The following is a 27,181-nucleotide window of genomic DNA, read 5'->3' as shown; positions in this document are numbered from 1 at the left end:
ACTTAGTAGCTACTTGGATATACGTAGTATTACTCTATTAGCTCGCATACGTGACGAACACTGACTTGCAAGATACGGGCCTTGCCTAGTTTGTGAGTCAGGATTCAACTTATTTAATTGTGCTATGTTTAACCTAAGTTGTCTTTTTCTTTGTAATTGTTCATTCCTCTCTTGTGCAATTTTGTCTTATTGAATAAAGATTTTATTATTATTATTATTATATAATAGATAACCGAAGTTTTCGCGAAATCAACAACGATTCTTCGAAAGTGTTCGACAAAACTCTTTAAATTGACATATTTTTTTTATTTGTGAACCGATTTGAATGAAACAAACACTAAATGTTAATCCAAAGCAAGTGAATCATCAGTGAAAACCGCATTTTTCTACGTTGAGTGGTTTCTGAGATTAGCGTGTGCAAACGCACAGGCAAACAGACAAACAGACAATAATTCTAAAAAAATATTTATTTATTTTTATTTGACTGGATGGCAAACGAGCAAGTGGGTCTCCTGATGGTTAGAGATCACCACCGCCCATAAACATCAGCAACACCAGGGGTATTTCAGATGCGTTGCCAACCTAGAGGCCTAAGATGGGATACCTCAAGTGCCAGTAAATTCACCGGCCGTCTTACTCTCCACGCCGAAACACAACAGTTTTCACAGTTTTAACAACATTGTTTTGGGTTCTATTGCGCTAATACGAGTATAGGCCCCTAATAATAGTTTTTCTCAAATATTTCCAATGTACAGGCACCGACTTTCTACAGATTTATAATTACTAGTACTGCCTTTTCGCAACGTAACGTTTGGCAACCTGTTTCATTTCGCAACTTTTCATTTCGCAAACTAAAACTGTAAATATTTCAGGATTTATTTCAGGGCCACCGTGTAGAACCCTTTAGGTTAGGTTAGGTTAGTTTTATAAAAATCCTGAAATATTTACAGTTTCAGAAATATTAAACAGTTGGGAAATGAAAAGTTGCGAAATGAAACAGGTTGCCAAACTTTATTCGCCGAAACATTAGTAAACCTTATAATTATGTATACTTATAGATATCTAACAGATATTTTAATTTTAATAAGTAATTAATAAAATAGAGCTTAAAAGAATTAATTGTCTTTTAAAACTAAAATGACAAATTCAAATGTGATCCCAATGTGGAAGCACGGACTCCTGAAAAAAAAGCTTCGTGGCCCCACGTTGGGGGCACCCGGACAGGGAACGTGTGTACCGACCGATTATTTTTAGAGTGACGCAAATCGTAAGTAATGTGACTGATGGGGTGATTGAAGCCTTCTGAAACGTGACCGGCGCGAGCTGCCGCGCGCCGTGCGCACGTGAGAACGCGCGTGCATTGCCCGACTTCCAAAAAGCGTGCCAAAAAACCGGCCAAGAGCGTGTCGGACACGCCCAAAATAGGGTTCCGTAGCCATTACGAAAAAATAAAGTAATATTTTTCTAAGGATTTCGTATTTTATACGGAATCTTTCAAGTTTAGGTATATTTTATACCTTAGGCTGTTATTTACTCTTAAACTACTAATAATTCTCAAGCAAACGTAACCGTTATAATTTTCCTTGTAAGTTAATTATACTTACTACCATCCTGAATTTTTCCAAATTTTTCCACCCACTGGTTTAGATTTTAGAGGGGGGGCGGACGCTCGATTTTAATGAAAATTTGCACTTTAAAGTTGAATATTTTGCAAACAAATCACTGAATTGAAAAGCCGTTTTAGCTACCCCCTAATGGTTTTAAAAGGCCTATACAACGATACCCCACACTACAAGGTTGAATGAGAGAAAAAAACACCCCGTTTAAGTCTATGGGAGGTTCTCTAAGAAAAATTATTTTAATTTTTTATTGTTAAATTTTTGTCGGCATAGTTTACTTAAACGAGTATATTCGTGCAAAATTACAGCTTTCTAGCATTGATAGTCCCTAAGCAAAGCCGCGGACGGACGGACAGACAGGCAGACAGACAGACAGACATGGCGAAACTATAAAGGGTTCCGTTTTTGCCATTTTGGCTACGGAACCCTAAAAACGAGCAAGCGTCAATAATTTATGTTAAGACTCGCTCAGTATCATACAGGCGATTCTAGAAACGTGATAAGGACCAACACTAAAAAACTTTGCTAGTTGTAGGCTAGCGCAGGGGTCATCAATTGGCGACCGAGGTCCGGATCTGGACCGCCGACCTATTTTGCGCGGCCCTTAAGTATACGTAACTTGTATTACGAAAACTCATTAGCTTCCCACTAATATGTATTATAAATGTGAAAGTTTGTAAGTCTGATTGTTTGGTTACCTCAGACACCACGGCGGTCAGCTCCTTCGGTTCAAAGATGCGACATATGAAAAGGTGTCGCATCGAGCCATCGCGATGGGAAGATTTGGCAGCACAGCGGCTTGTGTGGCGCAGGACAGTGCAGAGGCAAGTTCGCGAGTTTGAGGAGCAGCGTAAAGCCGACCTCGATACTAAACGCGACGAGCGTAAGTCTCGACCACCTGCTGCCATTTAAGTATTATAATTACGTGGACGGTGTGCTTACGTGCCGACAATGCGGACGTACGTTCACAGCTAAGATGCTATGTAAGCCATCTTAGAGCGCATGAGCGCCAAATAACTAACTAGGAGTCGAGGTGGTCGCCATGGCCGAAATCGGCCGGATCGTCATCATCACCTCTGAACATTTGAACCGATGAGCTAATTTAGAAGAAATTCGGTGTACAGATAACTTGAGTCCCGGGGAAGGACATAGGATAATTTTGTCCCAGAAAAATGCATAGTTCCCACGGGGTAACGATAAACAAATTCTAAGCGGATGGAGTCGCGGGCAAAAGCTAGTAATTTAATAAAATGTTTCCTGCGCTTTGTCTTTGCTGCCGTTAATTCGACAACGGACAACGGACAAGATTTAATTACAATAGCTTGCACCAACTTTGCTCCAAACATCAGACGAATAGTTCAAGGCAAACCATTTAATTTGGTACACATACGAGTAAGTATATGTAAAATATCTAATTCCTTTTTACTTTTGTACATAGCATTTGCTTACTTAGTTAACTCACGTAGAAACAGACTGAAATGATAATATTTCACGTAAATACGACATGGTTACATGGTGAACAGTTGTGTTGCTCTGAGGATGAACTCTAGTTGAGGTCGAAACGCGTTAGAGCTGTTTGGCGGTGGTGATAGTTGGGGTTGTGTATTTTTTGTGTGCTCTTATAGTATGGAGGTGGTGGAGCTGCATAAACACATGTTGCGTAGATGTAGCTATCTATAAAGTAATTGTTTTCAGTCTCAAATCATTATAAAAATAAAAAGGCTGGGGTCTTATTGCTTAAAAGCGATCTGTTAGACTACTATTAAAATACAAAAAAAATAATACAAGCCGGTTAAAGTGACTAGCTTAGGATCAGTTCACGTCGCCAAATAACCAAAAACCAAGAAAGGTTTTAACTCGTTGCCTTGCACACGACTTCTCGGTCACGTGGAAACCCTTCGTCAGTTTGCCCTAAATGAGAAACGGTTAAAAATAGGCGACAGAACTTAAGATCCACCCGGGTCACTGCCACCACTTTACCTACTATACTAATCCTGCTGCAAAGCTAGCTCGCACTGCTATGTTTCGGCGTGGTGAGTGAAAATTACTAACGGAAAAATTATGATAAAGTACTTTATCTTAATAAAAAACTAAAATTGCCTGCATGCACAAACCTGCAATTTCCTCACGATGTTTTTCCTTCACCGTGAAGCTCGTGGTAAATTTCAAATGTAATTCTGCACATGAATTTCGAAAAACTCACGAGGTGCGAGCCGAGGTTTGAACCCACGATCCTCTGCTTTCTGAGAGCCCATAGGTCAAACCACTGGGCCACCACGGCTTAACGGTCGATATTATAACTATCGATATTCCAATTTTCGATTTTCAGATACGTGCCCTTTGACAATACAATAATCTGGTAGTGACATCCTGGTGGTCTAGCGGCGTCTAGCCAGGATAGTATCCGCAGGACGGAACTCCTCACCGGTTATTGGGCATCGACTTGAAATTTGGTATGGAAATGTAGTTGGAGGACAACGCAAGTAGATACAGTCAACAAAAAAGCTTGTACTAAAAATTGTAAATACGGGGACTGCAATCATCAATCGTTTAAACCTCAAGTGCTGAGGGCTTCGTACTGATGACGGAACTCCTCAAGGGCTGATAGCATAGATACGAAATTTTACATGTACGTGCAAAGAGCTGACACAATTACTTTGCCCACCCGCGACCTTTATGATAGCTACTTTTGTGCCCATGCAATGTGTGTTCATGCAGTTCCTCCACCTCCACACTGTAAGAACACACAAATCACACAAATCCATCTATCACCACCACCACTTTACACGGACGCGTTTCGAACTCAACCAGAGCTCATCTTCAGAGCAACACAACCGTTCAGCATGCTACGGTGTGAAATTTGGCATAGATGGACTTAAAGTAATGCAGAGGTGCAGTAGGGCAAAGATTAGAGAAATAGAAAGAATAGGAATATATCTCAACTTTGTTTGTTTCTTTGTTTGTTGGGGGTCATCTCTGAAACTATTGAGCTGATTTAAATAATTATTTTATCAATAGAAAGATACACTATCCCTGATTGACATTAGACTACTAACTTTAAAAAAAATTGCAAACTTTCCGCAGAATAAAAATAAGTTTCAATTTTGAGGCAGATTTTCAAAATTATTTCAATAATAGAAAGCTACAATGTGTCTCTAATCGACAATTAAGAATATTAAAATAGATCAGTTATTCATGTTCCGCGGGAACTTTACAATTTCTCGGGATATAATCCTATATCGTGTATGAAGTCGCGGGCAAAAGAAACGCGTAACTAGTATGTGCTTTAACGTTTTCTAAAATTCCAACCCTGAATCAGCGAAGCAGGGTTTCAAAGTTGGTAAGAATCATAATTACTTAATTACGTATGTAGGTCGATTTTTGTATTACAAAATTTGCACCATCTGTCTAAAAGGAAATCTGTCTGTATTTGTATTTCCATATAATCCTCCGAAAAATTAATCAAAACACGAAAAAAGGATCGCAGAAAGTAAATGTATGTTACTCCAAATTTAACGCGAGCGAAGCCGCGGGCAAAAGCTAGTATTATATATATTTTTGTTTTTTATTAGCAATGTATGCTTGCTCAACGAAATATCAGATTTTTTAAAAGCGAAAGATTTTCGGAATGCCGGAAGGGATTTGAATCAGAGCCTCCTGCAGGGCTACTACGAAACTCGAAACTCGAAGTTCGTGTCGTGCGGTCTCTAAGCTCTCGCTCTTGTATTAAACAGTAAGTGTCAGAGGGACCGCAAGACACGAACTTCGAGTTTCGTAATAGCCCTGCTGTCTTTACGCGATCTTTTTGGCTTCAAAAAAAAATATATTATTTAGACTAAAAAGAAAGAACATAAAATAAATATTTAAATATTCAAAAATATCAAACTGGGTATAAATCAATTAAACAAATTGTCATTCAAGTTCAGTCACAATTTTTTACCTACAACCAATTTTGAATGGGAACGTCTGCATGCTTTAGGCTATGATTGTACGATGGCGTGACGTTTATTTTATAAAATGTTTTTATTGTGGTATTACAATATTATTAGCTGATTAATCACTTGAACAAGATGTAATTTAACTTACTTGAGTAGTGAATTGTTACTTACGTGCAGGTTCACGCTTACATTCGGAGTCTCAATCAAAAATTAGTCCGTTCGCCGCTCATGAATGTCAAAGTCGCACTAAAGTCCGTTGCACCTTCAACGGGTCAAAGCAGTGGTGAACCCAGGTCTTATTGCTTAACGCACTTGGTATCACAATCGTCTTTACCTTTTCTTTCTGTCACTTCGTGTAGGATGAGGGTAGAAACAGATGATGAATGCGAACGCTAATGGCAGCGCGTTAGACAATACGGCCTAAGGTAGTCAAAATATTATTAAGTTATGATTTAGTATACTCGTGTCCTAGAGTCTGTATGTCTAAACGATTGATAATGATAGTGATGAATTTGTTTGTATTTTTATCTATGTAATGTTAATTAACACTACACAACTCGTTATTTGTTAATGATGTGTTACATATCTTTTTGTCCTATTTTGTATTTTTTTTATACATATACAGTAATAGGCTTGCATTTGAACACAATCACGCTTGATGGTAGGTAAGCAAACATGTTGACTGAGGTGGAGCACGCTTGCCAAATAAATGTTCATTCACGTTAGATTTTAAGACAGCCGCAATGTAGCGATCAGAAAACACAGAAGCTGGCAGGGCTTTCTGCTCCTTAGCTATCCAGCCGGATAATAAAAGGCGAGCGAAAACGCTTTGTGTTAAGTTTAGGGATGCTGACAACATAAAGGTGAAGATTCCGCCTACTTCTGGTCGATCTGTGAATGGAAGGAACTGATGGAATAAGATTGTGTAGCACCGAAGCACAAGCTACACTTCTGCGGTGGCGAACTCAATCGCCGCTAATGAGTTTCATCGCTCGCCGTTCCACCGAATCCAAAGCAGCCAAAAGGTACTGGGCAGAGCCGTCCTATGGGTGACGGCAATAGGTACTCCATGCAATATCGGACTCAGGCTCTGTAAGGGCGAAGGAGCTGGTCCGCAGTAAAGTATCGCCTAACTTTGGAAAGGATGCCAAGCTTTTTCGCAGCGGTTTTCACCAAGGACTCGATGCGTCCCCCTAAGTTTAGTTTGGAAGAAAAGTGCGGATATTAAGCTATAGTTTTTTTGTCGTTAGTGTCTTGGCAGATGTTATTAAAAACGTACTAATGTATGGGCAAAAAACTTTTCCCAAAGTATCACATCCCAAAATATTTTACTCAAATTATCATTTGGTAATTAATCATTTGCTAAAACAACTTATCGCAATTTTACAGTTAGTATTTTTTTGGCAAATTATTGTTTCACAGATAAATTATTTAATCATGTTTCATATTACCAAGTATTATTTAGTCAAATGTAACGTTTGGCATAAAACACTCTTCCCAAAATATTGCATGGCATAATAACCTACTTTTCTGGTAGCAGTTCGTTTCTGTGGTGGACGCAGTTCTAACCTAACCTTATTTTCTGATAGCAGTTCGTTTCTGTGGGGGACGCAGTTCTAACCTAACCTAACCTACTTTTCTAGTAGCAGTTGGTTTCTGTGGTTGGTTCGTGTGCGAAGTGTCATTTTGAACCTTCGATCATCAATACGTACTAGATTCAAGGTCACAGCTCTGAAAACGGCCAGAGAAATAAGAGCACAAATTTATTTTGTGCTCTTATTTCTGACAGTACCTACGCGTCAACCACAGCCAACGTGCGGACGTGAAAAATACCACAATTGTGCGTTTAAAAATTGCGAAAGCAGCCACCATTACGCTAAGGTTTCGGAAAGAATATCTTTCTTTAGGTAAGTACAAGTCAGTATTTCATTTAAAATACGTAAAAAATAGCAGTTAACATTTAAAAATCAATAATTTATTGTTTGTCCAACCATCTTGCCAATAATAGGCGGTTCTGGAACAAAAAATCCATGGAGTAGTGCTCATTTTAAAATGTTTTTTTTTTGTAGATTTCCTAGTAATCCTTTTTGCTGTGTAGAAAGGATATATATTGTCACAAAAGACAGATAAGAAGAACTTTATGGGCCTTGCAAAAATTCAACTATTTATTGACAAATTTGACATAACTGGAAATAGCCAAAAGACGCAGAATTACAGAAAACGGTGATTCCCAAAGTGCAGGTATAGTTATATAAAATGTTAAAATAATATAAGATTAAGTGTGGTGAGATGGAGTAGAGGAGTTATCACTTAAGACCAGCTATATTATTAAAGAAGTCGTAAAGCTTCAAGTTGAAGCCGTATACTATTTATAATATTACCGTCAATTGCAAATTCACGTCAAACAACAGAAAGTTCAGGCAGCGGTATTAATAGAATCGACGTCGTCAAATCGAAATGTTGTCAATTATACATTTACTAATGGGTACCTTTGCACCAGGGACAACTCGAGGGGGCCTTTTCGACTAGCCTTAAGCTCTTCTCTTTGAAGTGGCAATGGGCAGGCCATATAGCACGGAGAACAGATGGCCGTTGGGGCTGGAAAGTTCTCGAGTCGAGACCGCGGATCGGCAAGCGCAGCGTAGGATGTCCACCAACGAAATGGACGGATGACCTGGTTAAAGCCGCAGGTTCACGGTGGATGCAGGCCGCTGCCAACCGAAGCGACTGGAGGTCTATGGGGGAGGCCTATGTCCAACAGTGGACGTCCTACGGCTGAGATGATGATAATGAAGCTCTTCTTAAGTCTAAATGTTTTTTTTTAAATCTGTATTATTTGTTTTCTTGACATGAATAAATGATTTAAAATTTAGTAAATTATCTATAAGTAGGTACATTTCATTTCAGGTCATAAATTGTAAATGTAAATATTAGTATATAATTGTATTTGTTTGTGTTACATCTCTGTCAAATAAAAAAATGTCTGTCTTATATATTTGCGGCTCCATTATTACCCTGTTCCTAAAATAGAATGTCATCCTTTTGAAACTTAAGTTCTTTTGTTTATCGAACGCTTTTGCTCGTCTTGTGACAAAACGTCGTAAGTATTAAATAAAATTATTATTATTTGGATCTTTGTTGCTTATACTTAAGGTATACTTTAAGTTAATTTAGAAGGTAAAACAGATATCGCTATGAGTACGGCCACTTTTTCACTTTGATTTTGTATGGGACCTTGAATCTAGTAGTATCGTTCATCAAAGTTTTGAACAAACATTTTTTTGGAAACTTAACAATGTAAAATTATTCCAAATGATAATTTGACCAAAGGAATAAAATGCGAAATGTTAATATACTAAAGATTCGTTTGGGAAATGAAATCACTGCGATAAGTTTTTTGGGAAGTGAAATTTGGCGAAAAATATTTTGTCGAAACGGCAGTACACCGATTCCGACTGCTTTAGACAACAAGGCCTCTGTAGGTACTGCTGTAATCAGACGATGCGTAGATTATTCGAGTTTCACAACCGTTCATTCCTATTCTGACAGTACTTGATCCGTAGTACAACACCTTATCATTACATCGCAGGTGCACTTAGTATTTTACGAGTGCCTACACAACGAGTATAAACGCAGCTTCGTGGAAATGCATTTCAAGTTGTGTGACATGATCAATAACGACCCATACGTTGGCAAAACTTTGGCTCAAACTGGAATCGTCTGCCCTATTCCTATGGTAAGTTGATTCAGGGTTTACAATTCAGCAACTTTTCCTAAGATCATACATAAGTAAGGATTCTTTATTTACATTCTTTTGTACTACGAGTATTACGAGTTTTAATACATATGAAAGAACTAACTTAAGATATCTTAAGAGGCGACCAACACCACTCACTGCTATTTTTAAAGAGACGTGGTATAAAATTGGTGTATTTCGTGGTAATAAAAAAAATATTACGATAATCTTGATCGTATTCCTGAGTTAGTCATTGCTTTCAAAACACGATTAAACTAATTTGGCTTGATAGATTTTATTTCCAAAGTAAGCTCTTACTTTGATTTAGAAACCATAAATACTCCGTTATTTATAAAGACACTATAATCAAATTACTAAGTCTGATTTACGAACAAAATGTAATAATAATAGCTATTGTGTTATTTCTTAAATCTAAATCGTAATTTCTTTGCATTTATTTTATTTGCAATTTTTTGATGAGTAAAGACTTACGCCACGCCGACGACATATTGCTTCTCTGTCACTTCAACGCAGAGAAACAGTGAGCGCTTAGGTGCTCTGCCTGATTGACCTGCGTCGCTTTTCTCCACAAAATTCATTTACGAAAAAAACTTTTACTTTTACACTTCTTTCATAACACTCATAGATTGAGTAAGGAAATTATTATTAAATTACGTTATCACTGTATTTTGGGTATTTAAGGTGTTTTAGGATAGTCAACACCGGGAAATAAATTAAATAACGCACAAAAAAATCAAGAAGCACAGAAGCACTCTTACTCGTACAATGACAGACAACATGTCAGAAGATGTCAGAAGTCGTAAACTAAGTGTATTGTGTATTTCAAGAATTAGGTACAGAGAAAAATTGGTTAGTAGTCTAAATAGTTTTATTGGCTCGATATTTTGTCTATTACTTATAAACTTATAATTACCATAGTAGGAATGTAGGATATGTGTTCATACTTAATACGTGTCATAGTTCGAGTATATAGCCTACCCAACGAAGACCAAAAACTGCCTCTCGGGGGAAAAAAACTCGCGTATAAGTGAATTTTGGCATAGTTGTAGGGAATGGTGTTTTAGACCACATACTAAAAGTACTGATTGGAGTTGTGTAAAAGTCTCATTTAGTTTTTCGTAAATAACTCGTAAACGCTGGCCCACAGCAAAAATGTTCTAAAACATAAGTAATCTATATAAAATTCTCTACAAAAAAAAATTATACAATTTTTCTCTGAGATCAATATTTCACTGTGGCACCGTAGCTCGGCACCGGGTGGACCGATTTGAATGTGTTTTTTTTAATTAAAAGCAGGTTTTCTAGCAATAGATCTTAGACATGTTTCATCAAAATTGGTTTAGCCGTTTTAGAGATATTGAACTTTTAAGTTACAAAGTCGAGGTCGAGCGTCGAGGGTTTTCCAACTTTTTGTTGGTTAGGTTATGGTAATAAAATAATGACGTTTCCAGGTGCTATTTACAGCAAAACTTCTCATGACTAAGATTATTTTTGTTAACACCGTAACAACGACTTAAATTTAAAACTTACTTAATAAATTAGTAAAACGGGACACTCAAAAAAAAATTTACAAATATTAGTAAAACTTAAAAAAAGAAACTCGAAAACATGCTAATAATAAAATAACCTAACCAACAAAAAGTTGGAAAACCCTCGACTTTGTCACTTAAGTTCAACATCTCAAAAACGGCTAAACCGATTTTGATGAAACATGTCTAAAAACCATCGCTAGAAAACCTAATTTTAAATAAAAAACTGCATTAAAATCGGTCCACCTATTTAAAAGCTACGCTGCCACAGACACACAGACACACATAGCGGTCAAACTTCCTCTTTTTGCGTCGGGGGTTAAAAATAAAGCCCGGTTTAGACATGCAAGTTGCATTGCGTTGCAAGCTCGTAAAGACTACGGTCAATCGAGCGTCGTGTAATGGAACCTGCACGATTTTTCTTGCAGATCCAAACTAGGCTTAATCGATTTCAGCATGATTCGCTGGTGGCTTTTTGTATCAAACAGTAAAACGCAATGTTATAAAATAAATTATATTAAAAATGTTTTTGCTTAATTACTTACTTCTTTTTTTTGTGAATAAGTACAATTTGTCGGTCAATGTAGCTTTAGCTGAGTGGGCGTCTGCAGAAGCGGCAGGGACTGCAGAGGCGCGTAGTATTCGTCACCGAAAGCATAGCCGCGCCCGACGGTCAGCATGTCTTCCAAATCGTACCTGGTATAACATCGCCAGCTTTTAGGGCGGGTTCAGACTAACGATTATACTGCGCGTATACCAACAGTCGTTTTGCCATACGCGCTTACACGCGTGCTAGATTAAACCGAATGTGTTCAACACTTGAAGAAAACAAAACCGCACTTGTACGCGCTTCCACGCGTAGCTTAAATATACGCGCAAACAAAACGCTAGTCTGAAATCGCCTTTACTTCTTGAACCATTAGATCTAACAGATGGATTTAAATTGCCATTGGAATTCTCGAAATGTAGGGCTTACACTACTCGTATCTTGACTTTGTTAGACTTAGGGCCTACTTCACCAATGATTGATAATTTTTGTGATCTGTGATGCTGTATCTGCTTGTTTTTCACCGAATAAACAGAAACGGCAACATCAGGCCCTTAATGTTCTACACATTCGTACCTGCTAAATAGTTGATGTGTTTCCGTTCCCAATCCACACTGGACCTGTGTGGAAACTAATTATGTAGAATTCAAACATTCTCATTTGAGAAGACACCTCCGGGTCGGCAGTCCGATATGGAGGGGAATGGAGTGAATTTTTTATCAAAGTACATAAGTACTAGATATTCCGTGGCATGTATTTTATACTTATTAGTTATCCGCTTTGCAGACTTTGCAGGCGGGGCAGGGCGGCCACTCGGGGCAGGGACAGATACGGCACGGATGCAAGTAGTACTCGTCTCCGACAGCGTAGCAGCGGCCCAGGTTCAACATGTCTTCTAGATCGCACCTGTTGAACGTTGTCATATTCAGTTAGGTTCCATGATTTCACACCGCCTGTGATTTACCAGCTCGCTCAAGCTTAATTTATACCTCACTGTGTGTATAATACTAAGCGTTTGTACCAATTGACGGAAAGAAATAGTGAATTCATTACATGCGTGCATGACAATGCAGCACCAGAGATTGAATTGCTTGATGACCACAAAACAAAACATGGATCAACAAACATATCTATGAACTAAACATGAATAATAGGTATCTTGCTACTCGACTACCTCACACTAAACTACACGTGATGGTGATTGGTTGTAAGTATATAGATATCCGTCGCTTGTCGTAGAACACAAGACAGCGGTATTCCTATACTTTACAATACTCTTTGACAGCGGTTCAAAAGCTTTCTAGTGTTAATCGAATATTGTTCAAAGGGTAGGTACTAACTTGGCGTCTTGTAGGAGTTGTGTTTCCATCTCGTTCAGTTCCGGCATGGTGCATTCCATGATGCCTGATTTTCCGAACTTCACGGGCGTGGCGCATATTTTTAAACCTTGGCACGCCTCGGGGTCGCTCTGTTCTACTAAAGCACTGTCAAGCTCTATAGGTTTCACAAACAGACCTGGGGAAAATGTTTAGTTAGTCTAATGAAATCAGTGATTGAATATAAAGTTGAGTGCTCTAGATTACTTGGTAGTATTTCAATGAGATAGATAACTCACCTTTCCTCATAATAGAAGTATGCTACAGCAGATGCATACCTACTTATTTATATATGCCATTTCGGTAGAGTTATAAAAGGTATAATGAGACTGTTGCAACTGCTGGGCAATTCAAACTACTTATCTATTTAGTTGTCCCATTAATTGTCCCATACCTTATTACAATACAGTCAGCACCAAATACAAAGAAGCTGCTAAAATGTTCAAAGTTGAGATATAGATGAACAAGTCTCAATATTCATTTCTATGGTCATATAAATTTAAGCTCCTTGGCCGCTCTCTTATAATTTGACTCAGACTGTACGTACTTAAGTTCAAATAAATTGAAATTACATAGTTAGTAGACATTAGATAAAAACCTATCATAAGATTCATTACGAATCTTGCAGTTGAGAAACCAATGGAAAGGTGTCCCTGCTCAGTGTTGCTCTTCACTCTGCAGATGATGTCATCGGCTTCCCGGACCAGGCGAGTCATGCACTCCTTTTGCGACTGAAACATTACCGTTAAAGTTTTTCTCAGAATCGATTCAGGAGGAAATAGATACTTACAAACGATAAATACTCCTATTTATTAGCCTTATGCATGTCCCCCGTTCGAAGCAACCGTTATGACTGGATTTTATTCATCTAGGGCTTGTAAGACTAAGTGCATGGTCCATCCTAATCGTTACCACGATATTACTCGCTAATTCTGACATGCCATGCAGCAGTGCTTGGAGAACATTGGATTGCATGGAGAGTAAGATAGTGTGAAGTGACTGGCACAAAGTATTCTATCTAATCTAAGCCCCTCGACTGGCAACGCATCGGCAATGCTGTTGCGATTGTTTATGAAGGATGGTGCGTATGCCATCCTATTTATTTATTTTTACATGATAGGGGGCACAGAGCAGGCGTGTCACCTGATGTAAATCAATTCCCGCCGCACATAACTTAAGTCAAGTTGAGATGAGTTGCCGGCACATTGCCGGCCCATAGGGGAGGGTTGGATTTAAAAACAAACTGTGAAAAAAATTTCGTCTTTTGTTACAATGCTCGGTGCAATACATACGTCAGGCACGCATACAGAGTCCGGCGCTTGGGAGAACACCGGCACGCGCGTGCAACGGCTCGTGCCTCCCACTACGGCCACAGTGCTCAGGGCGGGGTCACGATTCGTCATGGAGCAGTACAGCTGGTTGGCGCGCATCGAGTTCACGGCGTTTATGCCCAGGAGTCGCCGCTTGTCGTACACACGCGCCATCTTCAGCGTCTGCGGTTGTAGATACGTATGTATTAAGTATACGGCAATTACACTAATATGGAAGATCCGAGAAATTCAAAGCAATTGTTCCCGACATACATCCGAAATAGCGGAGAGAATTAGCTCGTTAAAGTGGCAATGGACAGGCTATACCTATAGATATAGCACAGAGCACAGATGGCCGTTGGGGCCGAAAAGTTCTCGAATGGAGACCGCGGACCGGCCAGCGCAGCGAAGGACGTCAACCAACTGGATGACTTGGTTAAAGCCGCGGGTTCACGGTGGATGCAGGCTCCTTTCTACCGAAGCAATAGAGGTCTAACGGGGAGGCCTCTGTCCAATAGTGGACGTCCTATAGCTGATATGATGATGATGATGATGACATTTGTTTGAATAAATAGGTACTAACATGCATGCACAAAGCAAAGTTGCAGTCGACGGGCGGCGTCTGTATTACGATGATGGCGTGGGGGGCGAACTGTGCAATGGCAAGAGTGCTGGTCCGCACTTGCGTCATGTTCTTGAAGAACAGTTCCCGATCTGACTGGTTGCAGCAAGGCGGCGTGATGTAGCAGCCGCCACAAATCAGTACTACATCTGTATTCTATGTAAACAAATTTAACGTGTACAGAGAAAATCAATAAAATTAATGATAGTTCAATTAAAACTGCAAGAGTTTAGTGGGCATTTCTGTGTAAACACGCGCACTATTTTGTTTCTTCCCACTTCTAAAATGACAGTGAGTGAACAGTTGCTAAGACGACGTGCCACGAACGTAACTAGCAATATCGACGAATATGTTGCTCTCAGCAAGATCTGCCGTAGGTAGGTATTTTTAAAATGCTGCCGTTTCACGATGTGCCAAGGAATGTCATGATTTGGCAGATTTACGATAGAACGATGGTATAAACACCTTTCTTCTTCTTCAATTTCAAGCACATTAGCAGGTAGGTACCTCGTATCCGTAAAAATCTGAGCTACTTTACCTGATAGATAAGATTTCTATAATACCAAATCTTACATGTAACGAAGGCTTCAGGAAAGCGCGGCCCTGATAGGCCTCAACCTCAGTGCTGGTGTCAATGTGAGCCAGATCGTTGGCCACTCCCAGCACATACCGTTCCGGGATCTCGTCGTACAATGCCAGCGTCTTCACGAGGCACTGCTGTTTTAGGAACAGCGCTGTGATCTGCCCCACGTCGCTGCCAGCGCCAATTATTGTCACCTATGCCATAGAAACCTTGCAATTAATTGCGCAGCATGTTAAAAATACAAACTGAAACATAGATGCACAGAAAAACCTGAAAAAGAGACCAGCGCTGGGAATCGAACCCAGGTCCTCAGCATTCCGTGCTGCGTGCTATACCGCTATACCACCACTGAATCTTAATTGCGCAGCATGTATCATTATTAAAAAAATACCAGCTGTTGCCCGCGACTTCGTCCGCGTAAAAGTATGAAAAATAGTTTACGTCCTATTCTCCGACCTGTCGAACATACACAAAAAAAACATAAAAATCGTGTCAAGCCGTTTCGGAGGAGTTTGGTTACAAACATTGTGACCCGAGAATTTTATATATTAGAAGATGAATCTATTTTTGCAAGCTGGTAACTTGTTGCGTATATTTTTAGTAGGCGTCAAATTTGAAGAGCTTAATCAAGGGCACATCTATTTAAAGGGCTTTTTGAACGGCGACCCCGGGCTCCGAGGATATAAAGGGCTCCCCACCCCCGCTGTATGCCCTGTTTTCGATAAAATCAACATTAGTTTGTTTAACTTGTAAACACCAAGTGTGAACCCCAGGGCCCCACAATTTTCGTAATAAAAGAAACAGCAAACCTTGCGCTCCGGGAATCGCGGCACGAAGCAGCATCTCTCGCATTCGCTCTCCAGCTGAGCCAACGCGTTAGAAGACACCCAGTTCTGGTAGCCAGCTCTTCGGAACACGAGCGACGACGCCGCTGGCAGCAAGCGACGGGCTTGACGGCACATTACCGACATTTCATGAGATTTAAATTTACTTATAACTTAGGTAATTAACATTTAATTTTGTTATTTTTGATTAAAAACTAGGTAGATATAGTTTGATATTAATTGGTAATTCTTACAATTTTTTTTCATTTAATTTTGATGTTTTTTTTCTATTTTTAATAATTTTAACTATCTACTCATGTTGAGAATTTGATTTTGACTGACTCTACATAGGTACTTATACTCTTTGGACTGACTTGATGTCACTTCGAATTAGGTATATACCTAAAAGTGGCCATAGATAGACGTTACGGTTTATCGGAGAGGTCTACCTGTGCAGGTGTACCTGCGCAGGTCGACCGGAGCGTGTATGCCGACCGACCTGTGCAGTTTTCTTGACCTGCGCAGGCATCGATATATATGTACTAACGTAGAATATAAGTCAATGTGCGCAGGCAACCGAAGCAAATTCGAAAATAGATTTTGCTCCGGTCGCACCGTACGGTGAACCTGTGCGTGTGTGCGTACATGTTTTTCTTTTTAATAACCAATGCTTACACCACTTTTTTCGCTTCCTTTTTACTGTTCTTGTATCGTTTTTCCTCAAAATTAACGCAACGCCTAGTAGTGTTAGTGCGTCCTCGTCCTTACTCGATGCCATCGCAAATAAACTGAAGACCGCTCCGGTACACCGGAAGGTCCCCATATAAGCTACCTGACCTGTGCAGGCAAACATGCGCAGGTAACCTGTGCGGTGGACCGTAACGTGTATGGCCGGCTTAAGGTATATAATATAAATACTCTTTGGGTATAGTTTTGGTATAGTTTTTGTTCTTTGGCTAAAGGTTACAATTAATCGTTCTCCATCTATATGGGACGATGCATTCTTATTAGAACGATTTTACACTACGAAATCCGATATCGATATTGGACAATTTCTTATTTCGAGTGTACTAAATTCCCATTGGAATTCCCAAAAATGACATAGTTTCCTTTTACGACGTATCAAGAACTATGGTGCACAATTCATGTCTCTAGACTTCGCGGTGGAGATCGCAGGATATTATAAGAGTACCTAGCATATCCGAATACCGTGGGTATAAAACGTAGCACATGGTATTCCCACGATTAGCTATACCTATATGTGGGGGTTTTCAGAAAAAAATGTATCCGTTTTGTCTTAATTATCCTTAATTTTCCATACAAAATTTATTAGTCAGTTTTGTCACGGTCCATATAAGTTATACCTACACTACGTGAGCTCTTAAAAAAACCTTCGGATTTTAAAAGCATGCTTTGCAGAATATATAATAGTACTAACGTACAGAATGGCCACGCTCCGCCCCGCGCCGATTAGAGTTACCCCACTCTTCAAGCGCAGATTGCTGGAAAACCGCAGGAAAGCAAGCAGTCGGGTGCGCAACGCGATGTACCTACTTAATGTCGGCCGAACACAGGCCGCACGGCACTAAGTTCGGGACCAATAATTTTATTAAGTAATGCTTTCTGAAATTATCGCTATCTTCTGAAATTACCTACCGAATAATTCGTTTAAGTTTCTCTTATATCTATTGTAATTGAAAATAATAATGCTTAATACACAGACAGACACTACGTTTTAAGTAGGTTTAAATAAATAGGTAAGATTAACGACTATATTTAAGCCATACCTACATATAAGTACCTTTAAATGTCATTGGTAGTAGGTACTTATAGTACTAGGGTTTTGCGATAGTCAGCCCTGTGTATCTTACGCACACATTGACCCGTGTACAGACGTCGTCGTGCCTATGTAGATTCAAGAACGCGTATTTTGTACGTCGTGGCCGCCGTGTGCTTTGGGTATAGACGATATGCCTCGCGATCGTGAAATGCAGTTCTGTTCTGTTATCAACTTGCGAGACTTTTCAAAAAGTTATGTAAAGAATAACCATTAGTACAAAATAAACCTTACTGTACCTAATAATATTACGCTTCTTTATCTTTTTCTAATTTTAATACAATATTACTTTTTTGTCATGATACAAATAAAACAAAATCAGCATTTTCCAATTCTTCCATCGTTAATTTAAGTATTTATTTATTGATAATAAACTTACAGTATACACCAATGCGTCTCTATTACTAGCCAAACATACAAAACACTTACGTAATTACATAATAAATAACTACATTAAACAGATATGCACAAACATTTCCTTATTTTATTGAGAAGCGACTACCAGTGGTCAGCGAATACCTACATCAGCATCTGGGACCTGAGTCACCAATAAGTTCAGAAGCTCAATCGCCCTTGCGGTCGGCGAGTTTCTAGCGGGGCGCGTCCGGAACCCTATAAAGGTAGCGAAGAGCCGACGGCGGCGGCGTACCCCTGTGCGACCATATTGTTCAAGCACAAATAATTGAACACGCGCGAACACAGACGGGTTGTCGACTCTGTTTCGTAGGAGAGAGCAGTACTGCATCAAGAGATGTGCTTTTCGTCTAAAGCACAATATGTCTTGTCCAACCATACCCGCCACAAACAAAGAGGGAAACATATAGGGATAGTACCCATACAGCTTTTTATATAAGTACCTATTGAATTTTCGCTGTATCTTTTCTATCATAGCGTTTTTTTTTTTCGAATGGGTCCCATACTACGGAGTTGTACTCTAACTTGCTACGAACAAAGGCATAGTAGAGGGTTAGCACAACTTTAGGGTTTTGAAATTGAGCCGATGTTCTCATTATAAAACCCAAACACATACTTGCTCTTTTACAAGTCGAAATTATATGTTCATGGTAGTCCAGCCTGGAATCAAGAATAAGACCAAAGTCTCGAATACCCTAAACACGGACCATCTGAGTATGATTCAGACAATATGTGACTTGAACTTGCTTTGGGGATCGTGTAAAAGACATGATCCTGCATTTAGTGTCGTTGAAGTAGAGTTTGTTTTCATTATCCCAATTCCACACAGAGTCAATATCGGCTTGCAATCTGAGGGTTTATTAACAGGTAAAAATAATTTCAAATCATCTGCGAACAAGAGAAGTACTCAGCACGTCTCACAACAGCTGGTAGATCATTGACCATGATGAGAAATAGGGTCGGACCAAGCGTACTTCCCTGACTCACTCCTGATCTAGTGAACATCTGCCTGCAGAGAGATCTCGATTGTAGCCTCTCCCTACAAAAAATAAAAATAGTCCGCCGAACGGTATCCAGATACTTCTACGTGTTACTTACTTCCTATCCCCCAGGTAGCTGGCAAAAAATCTTACCAGACTTGGAGAGAATCCAAAGCATGAAATCTTGCGAAGCAGAATGTCGTTGTCCACCATATCAAAGGCATTCTGGAAATCAAAATAAGCCATATGTCGGAGAACGAAATCCGCAAAGACTGAGTTGTTCGTGACTGTCGACCGTCCAGTTCGGAACCCATGCTGAGACATGCTATACTATTTTTTATTTACATAGGGCACAAGTAAAGCATCGTAGCGACGCCATAGTTCATGCGAGTGCATCCTTGAAATTTAATTAAAATAATTTTAATTCATCGTGCGTTTTTATATCCGTCTTAGAACCCAAAATCAAGCCCAAATTTGATAATTGGCGCTGTCATCGTTCATCCACCATTTCCTCTCATATTTCGTTTTCTAGATTTTTTTTACCGGACAACGGCAAAACTTACTAGACAGAGCCATATTTAAAAAAAAAACAACAAGTCGAAATTTGTAATAGATTGGAAATAAAACAATAACATAGAACAGACATCAAATTTAATAGATATAAGTTTCACCTATATATATGTTTAACATTCATATTGATTAATATTATATTGTCTACCCATATACAGGCATACTTGTTATGTATAGATACAACACGGAGGAATTAAAAATGACTAGAACTATTTAGAGAGTGTAAGCCGCCCAGAACTCCACATTTTAACAAGATAAACACCTCCACAAATAAGTACTCGTTTGAACATAACTACAAAATATAAACTTTGTACGTCCAGTCGGCAAGTTTGACACAATTTCATAGCTCGAGTATTTGAAAACACAAAAATATAGCATGGTATAGTCGACTAAAAAAAATTTTTATCACCAGAAGATTCAATTTCAGTGGCTTAAAACATCAATAAGCTTTATTGTTTTTCTCTTGGTGTAGACACTGACACCAAAATGTTAAAGCACTTACTTTGTCGACTATACTATACATATTCCAAGACATCAAAATTTTGATGTATATAAAAAAAAACCTTATCTGAATTTGGCTATTACTTTAAATACCTGTAAAATTCAGGAAGCTAAAAAACATCGCACTTATGATTATCAGTGACATCGTAACGTAAACGTCTTTCTTATATGATCTCGCTGCCATCACTATTTGCGTTTTACTTCAAATATCATTCAATAAACATAAACACCAACTTTTTAATTAATTTCGAACAACACAACATCGCACAGTGTTACGTATTGGAAGATATTTCCGTTAAATTTCCACAAAAATTATATTCAGAAACGGACAAACTAGAAACATACCATAAATGAAGGAAGAAAAATCATTCCAAAATTGGTAAATGTTTCCCGTTGATATGAAGCTGTGGGTTGTAGATACAGTGTTGTACAAGAGAACAACAAACACTAATTAAAATGCCACTCAGAGATAGCAAACAAGATCAGAAGCAAAAAAAGATTTCTAGGTGGCACAATGTTATTTATAAATTATACATTTTAATCAACAGATCTTTGCTAAGATTCAAAGAGTGCAACTTAAAACTATAATTTACATCAACAAAACTAAAACAACAACGCGTAGATGCATGAAAATCTTAACATGTAAAAATATTTAAAACATATTCAAATCAACCAAATAAAATTATTTTGCTAACCCCAAACAAAAAATGCCTACGTATAAATAACGTATCAGTCATTTCAATACCAATAATGCTCAGAAAATCCAAAACTTTTTGACATAGACACTGTCAAAAAATACTCTCGATAACATTTTTCTTAAAACAGAAACATCATTCCATTAGACTTCATATATAAATAAAATTATATTATAATCATTACACCGATTTTCTTTTCAATTTAATTTATCCAAAAAAAATCGTCCTATCAGTTCACAGACGGCAAAGTTATCAATGGACATACATGCAAAAAACATACAGCCGGGAACCTTCTCCTTTTTAAGGGGGTAAAATACATAAATACGTTTTATAAATATCATATAACAATTTGAAGACTATTCAAGTCAAGTCAATTCAAGTTGAAGAAATCTCATCAATCGGCAAAAACGAGCTATTATAAAACAAATGATGTATTTAAAGATCACAGAATACAGATATCACCAATTAATTATACTCATGCCTATATTTCATGATCATGATCATGAAAATACAACTTAAATCATCGCGGCAATAAATCTAAAATAAATCAATGACAGGTATATAGAAGAAGAAGCTGGCACGAATGAATTTTAATGAAAATAATGTCAGTTGTCATTGTGCAACTGCAAGTAACGTTCTTGGACAAGTAGGTAAGGTACGTCTTCATCTTACAAACAAATATGTACAGTCGAACAAATTGAATCATGACCCAGGGTGGAACCTTTGTGCTACTAATGTCATATTGACATCTCATACTTTAGTCAAGGAAATCATAGTGAAATGTATTAATAAAAGGTTCCACCCTGGGTCATGATTCAATTTGTTCGACTGTACGTAATACTTCTCATGACATGATTATCAATTATTTTATTGAATCGCGCTGATGCACATATGGACATCATCACTCACTCATTCAATTAATTTGTGCCAGCTCTTATCAATCGACTGTACCGTAGATAGTTATATACTATTTTTGTATTGAAACAATGTCTGCGGCGTGGCTGTAAGTCTCCAGACGGCTCTAACTTACGGAGGAGAGATGGGAGACGACTACAGGGCCCTAAAATACCCCACTGCAGCTCCGAATATAAACTAGCTCGTACTCGCACTATTCACAACCCGTCGCGCGCGACGCTTAATGTTAGTTCATAAGAAATGTGCTGATCACTGGATCACCCCGCTTGGTTATGTCATTAGAATGTTTTGCATTAAACTGTAGAATCAACATTGAAAATGGCTGGAATACAATATTATAATAAACATTTGACATATTGTGTTTGTATAAAGGATAAAAAATATATAGAGATAATAATTCCAACAACATATCAAGCGGGGTAAGAGTTCTTAGATACTAGTGTATATAAATTTTTAGTATAGTTTATGTACTGCCGAAGCAAGTACACAAGTTTCACCTTTATATAACGGCATAATGTGCTAATGCGCAGTGCAACTCATAATATGATACTTAAATATACTGAGCGGCATAAATCTGGCCCCCAAATGTATGCAATAATAAGTGATTTTGTATGTAGAGTGGGCCAAATTTCGTGCCGCTGAGTATATAACATTCAAAATGATCAATGGAAGTCGCATGACAAAGAATCTTTAGCAAGTATAGTGTGCATATGGACAGTTTAAAAATACTTATGATAGCAGAAGTCATACAACCAGCGGTCGATATATACTTAGCAGCACATATGTATAGCTCAAAATGCTCTGCAGATCCTTTTTGTCAAGAGAGTGAATGCATTGTGTATGCTTCTTCTATCATTTTGGTATCTGCTAATTACTTACTGCTGAAAGTACTAAAGTATTATATTATAATATTGATTTCTTCAGATACAGTCCCTGTCTGATAAAGAGAATCAAAAAAGTGGAGCATTATATTATAAGTAAAAATATCAAACAATATCATATCAGCATCTATTGGGGGTTTAAAAGCGTCAAAAGCAGAAAGACTCAAAAGAGTTGATGTTATTTATGTAAAGAACAATTTAAAAATATATCTCAACATATGTTTAGTATAGTGTTCAAAATCAGATACAAGATATACGTATACGTTTATATTTAGTATAATTAGTAAGCAGCTTAGACAGCATTAACTATAATAAAAGTTGGAACCACAGCTACTAAAAGATAAGCTGCCTCCAAAACCCATATGCCGCGTGTCGCATTAGAATTCTACAAGTATTTAACTAAATCAACGACATCATATCTACTTTTTTTACGAGCTCAAAGCAAACATTTCTGCGAGACAGTAACACAAAACATAACGTTAAATTATGATCACTAACGACATGTACGTTACAATGTAATCTAACAACACTCATGAATATTTCCCCAGTCCTTTTCCATACCCATACGTACGTGACGTGATCGAAGCTGCAGTCGGATTGTTACAACAAGCTAACTCTTAAACTTTACTTGGCAAAATTACACCAGTTACATTAGCTAACTTACAACTTCTAAACACTGCGTATGTATAACAGGGCGAGACCGCAGCAACTGAGATTAAGAACAAGTACATTTTCGTTTTATTCGTTTCACGAAAATCGCAAAGTGACAAGAAACAGGCTAAAGCTCGTACCCTAAGAGAGCCCGCTATGACTTCTCTTTAATAATACTTAAGGGGTGTTACTGGCGACTCCGCCAGTGAAATTTCAAACAAGAAGCAACTAACAAAGAATCGGTGTAGGTATCCAATAATATACAAAATACGAAATTCTCACCTGGAAGAAACATAATGTGGCAACATAAGTTGTGAAATAGATTTATCAGGGAATTTCATTAACAAGTGAGGGAAAGAACTTTTACGTCATCAAAATGACATCGAAATGAGATATCATCAATAACTTTTCAATAAATAGTTTAGGCCTCTTATTTGGTTTCTAGTCTGACAATGTTTGACAACTTTTTTAAATTCTTAGTAAAATGAATCTTACTTATCCAAGAATGAATGAAATCACATTAATACTGAACTAAACTGACTTTAACTCTCTCTATGAAATTTCTAAGATCGTTTAACGTACACAAGGCGAGATGATATTTTTTCTACGATTATAATAACGTTAATTAGCTTCTTAGCTTTAAAGGGCAATCACGAAAAGGCGTGTTGAATACTAAAATTGTACTCGCCTTCAAAGAGGCTATGACACTGATTATGGACTTTCTGTGCACCTTACGGGGACTTCTTCGATTCTCGATTCTTCTTCGATTTCTGCAACTATCGACATCTAAATATATACGACCAATAGGACAAAACTTGGGAAAAAATCTTACTAATTCAAAGGCAAGTGTTGTATTTTCGATTGTCATAATTTTATCCCTAGAGGTGCCCCGACCTGACTCACAGTATTGGAATAGACCCAAACTTGCTCATTTTATCACCTACATTGATAAAATCTAACACAAGTATAAACTACTTACGATAACAACAATCTCAAGTATAAATAGCACATAACACTATCAAGAAGTAAGAGGTTCCCTGTTTCCTTTTGTGATTTCATGCTATAAAAATAGTTATCAGTTTTATTTTTTGACCAAGTTTCACTTTTAAATTTTTATCTGATTTCAAAAGTGGATATTTAAATAGAATGACACCGCAATTTGTAAATGATCTATATCTAGCAATTTCTTTTTTACGGTAAAAAATATGTAATGGCACTAATTCAGAAATGAATGAACATACCTACTTACATAATAAATAATACCCACATAATAAGATGGCATCACAGTAAGCGACAGGCAGTTGGCTCATTATTTTTGAGAACATAACCGCTGTCCTAGAATAATTAACGAGACCTAAACTTTGTTCACATTTCGTTAAAATTACGAGACAGATGTGTAACGGTTCAAGCGCTCTGTTATTTGAACCCATGGCTCAATTGCATAATAAAGTACAAGCAAATAGTATCAGAAAAATAGAAAATCGCTAATACTTTTTACTCGTACTTTGTTATGCAACTGGGCCCAGTTTGTCTGTTACCTTTTTTTTTGGAGTAGCATTTCACCTCGTGTTTTATATTCGCTAAATTTCAACTGTGCATCGTTTGTGTCCAAAGGAAAGCGAAACAAGGGAACACAAAGTGAAGTGGCACTAATAGAAGTACAGAAAAATATGTCTAACGTTGTAACGACTGTCTACATTGGTTGACATTTGTGTACACTACTACAGGAAGTACAATCTGCACATTTCTGGTCAGTATGTCGACACAATGATGTAAAATTTGACTTAACTAAGGTTATAGTATCGCTAATTTATTACTGTTGAACCAGAATAATAGAATGATTGTAGTATGAGCTAGATCAGGGATGGCGAATGGATGGCACGCGTGCCAGTTGTGGCACGCAACCAAATAACTGGAGTATGTCACTAATTAATCATAGAATGTATGTACTTCATTGATAGTTTTATTATAGTCTATGCAATGACAACTCAAGAACCGTTGATGAAACGTCATAATCAGATAATTTTTCTTTTCATAGAACATCGCACGTTCACCAATAACGGTTCGCCATCCCTGAGATGATAAGATCAGTATACAAGAAAAAACTCTTACATTTAATGTATATTTGGCAACTATATAGATATATCCTAGACACGGTCAGGGGAACGCATAAGTCAGATGAAAGCGATCGAAGATATAATCATAAGTTAATATTGCACTTTATCGGTCCTCAGTGGGATCATATTGCTTAACGTTGTTGCACCCCAAAGCCCTAAGTAACAAAATAGGAGGCACTTTCAAGGTACAGAAGATTAATGTTCAAGTTGTTCAGGTATCTCATTGTAACATCGCGGCGTACAATCCCTAGCAATATGAACGCACCGCCCCTTAGTTGCTATCAAAACCTGAACATATATTATTGCAATTCGTTTAAGTTAAATAGAGACGGATACGTTTACATTTCTTTTAAAAATAAATACCTTTTTGCTGGAACACAGGTAAGTATTCTAATTGTTGGTGATACTCGTAGTTACTTGGCTTAAAGAAAGTATTAATGTTGAAATTAAATAATTCCTCCTACATCTACTTAGTATAATATCCATGAGCTGTCCAATGTGACTAAATTCCATGGCTCTAAAAAAGATAAACTGTGGCTCATCAATTTTTATATATTGTTGATAAAATATGTGGGACGATAATGATGTATAAATACAGTTAGGTACAACATCTGACGGGTAATTTATAGAATAAAATAATATAGTTGTGACTCATGAAAAATGACAAATCAGACGCGTCAATTTCACCCAGCTCCACAGATATTCGAATAATTACAAATATTTATAGATTTTTATAGATACAAATATTTACAATTGTGACAAAGACTTGTGTTGAATAACATTTACGTACATTACGTACATTGGTAAAGCGATTTTGCAATAACCTAATTTAAGTACATTGCGACTAAATTTAGTAAAAGCACCAAAGTCAAACGCAACTATAATACCGTATATGTATTAAAATAAAGTAATTAGTCGATAAATGAAATTAATGGCAGTGGTATGACATGCTATAGATGTGGTGAATGTACAGTTTTCGTAAATTGATTTTAATTTTTAGTGACCATAATCCACTTCAGTGAGTAAATTATTATAATAAAATTGCTTAGTGATAAAGACCACACTCAAACAGAAAATACAAAAAAATATTTTTTCTACTCGCGTAGTACAATGTGCTACTAACGATATCGCTATCGGTAATCCAATGAGGTGCATTGTGTGATCGAAACTTTGACATTTCATTATGAAACATTTCACAATGTTCTTTTTCGCACTGCAAATGGCGGGAATTAAAATTAAATAAAAAAAAAACTTCACCGGTATATTGTCTAATGCCCAACAGCCATCCTACTGTATTTACCTACTTAATTATAGTTAAATCGACTTTAAAGATGAAATAAAATATGTTTACATAAACAATTATTGAATAATTAATATTTACATAACGACAATAAATAGACTTTACAGTTATTCTTAAATTTTAATATTTCAACATGATAGTCTAAGACTTCACACATATTACTGCTCACTTCACCAAAGTAACACATTCTCACAGATTTTTTTATAAATAAAAAC

At 37.6% G+C, this 27,181-nt stretch overlaps 2 protein-coding genes across 3 annotated transcripts in view; both read right to left on the bottom strand.

Moving 5' to 3' along the window:
• Window positions 1–5,908, bottom strand: part of ninaB (neither inactivation nor afterpotential B) — a 37,393-nt gene extending 31,485 nt beyond the window's left edge. Inside the window, exon 1 of one of the 2 annotated variants that reach the window (XM_074093416.1) lies at window positions 5,729–5,908. The gene's annotated coding sequence lies outside the window, so the exon portion shown is untranslated. The remainder of the gene's footprint in view (window positions 1–5,728) is intronic. The other variant, XM_074093419.1, reaches the window with a different exon arrangement.
• Window positions 5,909–11,343: 5,435 nt separating this feature from the next.
• LOC141431605 (malate dehydrogenase-like) lies at window positions 11,344–16,455 on the bottom strand. The gene is made up of 8 exons (XM_074092782.1): window positions 16,091–16,455; window positions 15,272–15,475; window positions 14,660–14,854; window positions 14,059–14,259; window positions 13,365–13,497; window positions 12,731–12,905; window positions 12,155–12,296; window positions 11,344–11,539 (listed from the first exon to the last, which is right to left on the bottom strand). The coding sequence occupies exons 1-7, from the start codon at window positions 16,250–16,252 to the stop codon at window positions 12,158–12,160; spliced, it is 1,209 nt and encodes a 402-aa protein (XP_073948883.1). The 5' UTR covers window positions 16,253–16,455; the 3' UTR covers window positions 11,344–11,539; window positions 12,155–12,157.
• Between the last annotated feature and the right edge of the window lie 10,726 nt (window positions 16,456–27,181).

The sequence above is a fragment of the Choristoneura fumiferana genome, chromosome 10 (assembly GCF_025370935.1).
Source record: "Choristoneura fumiferana chromosome 10, NRCan_CFum_1, whole genome shotgun sequence".
Classification (NCBI taxonomy): Eukaryota; Metazoa; Arthropoda; class Insecta; order Lepidoptera; family Tortricidae; genus Choristoneura; species Choristoneura fumiferana.
This window is presented reverse-complemented; position numbering and strand designations above follow the sequence as displayed.

Coding starts and splice junctions, on each gene's coding strand:
- LOC141431605 (XM_074092782.1), bottom strand. CDS start 16,252: ATGTCGGTAATGTGCCGTCAAGCCCGTCGCTTGCTGCCAGCGGCGTCG. Junction 13,498..14,058: donor ACTCTGTATGCGTGCCTGAC/GTATGTATTGCA, acceptor GTAATGTTTCAG/TCGCAAAAGGAGTGCATGAC. Junction 12,297..12,730: donor CAACTCCTACAAGACGCCAA/GTTAGTACCTAC, acceptor AACGTTCAACAG/GTGCGATCTAGAAGACATGT.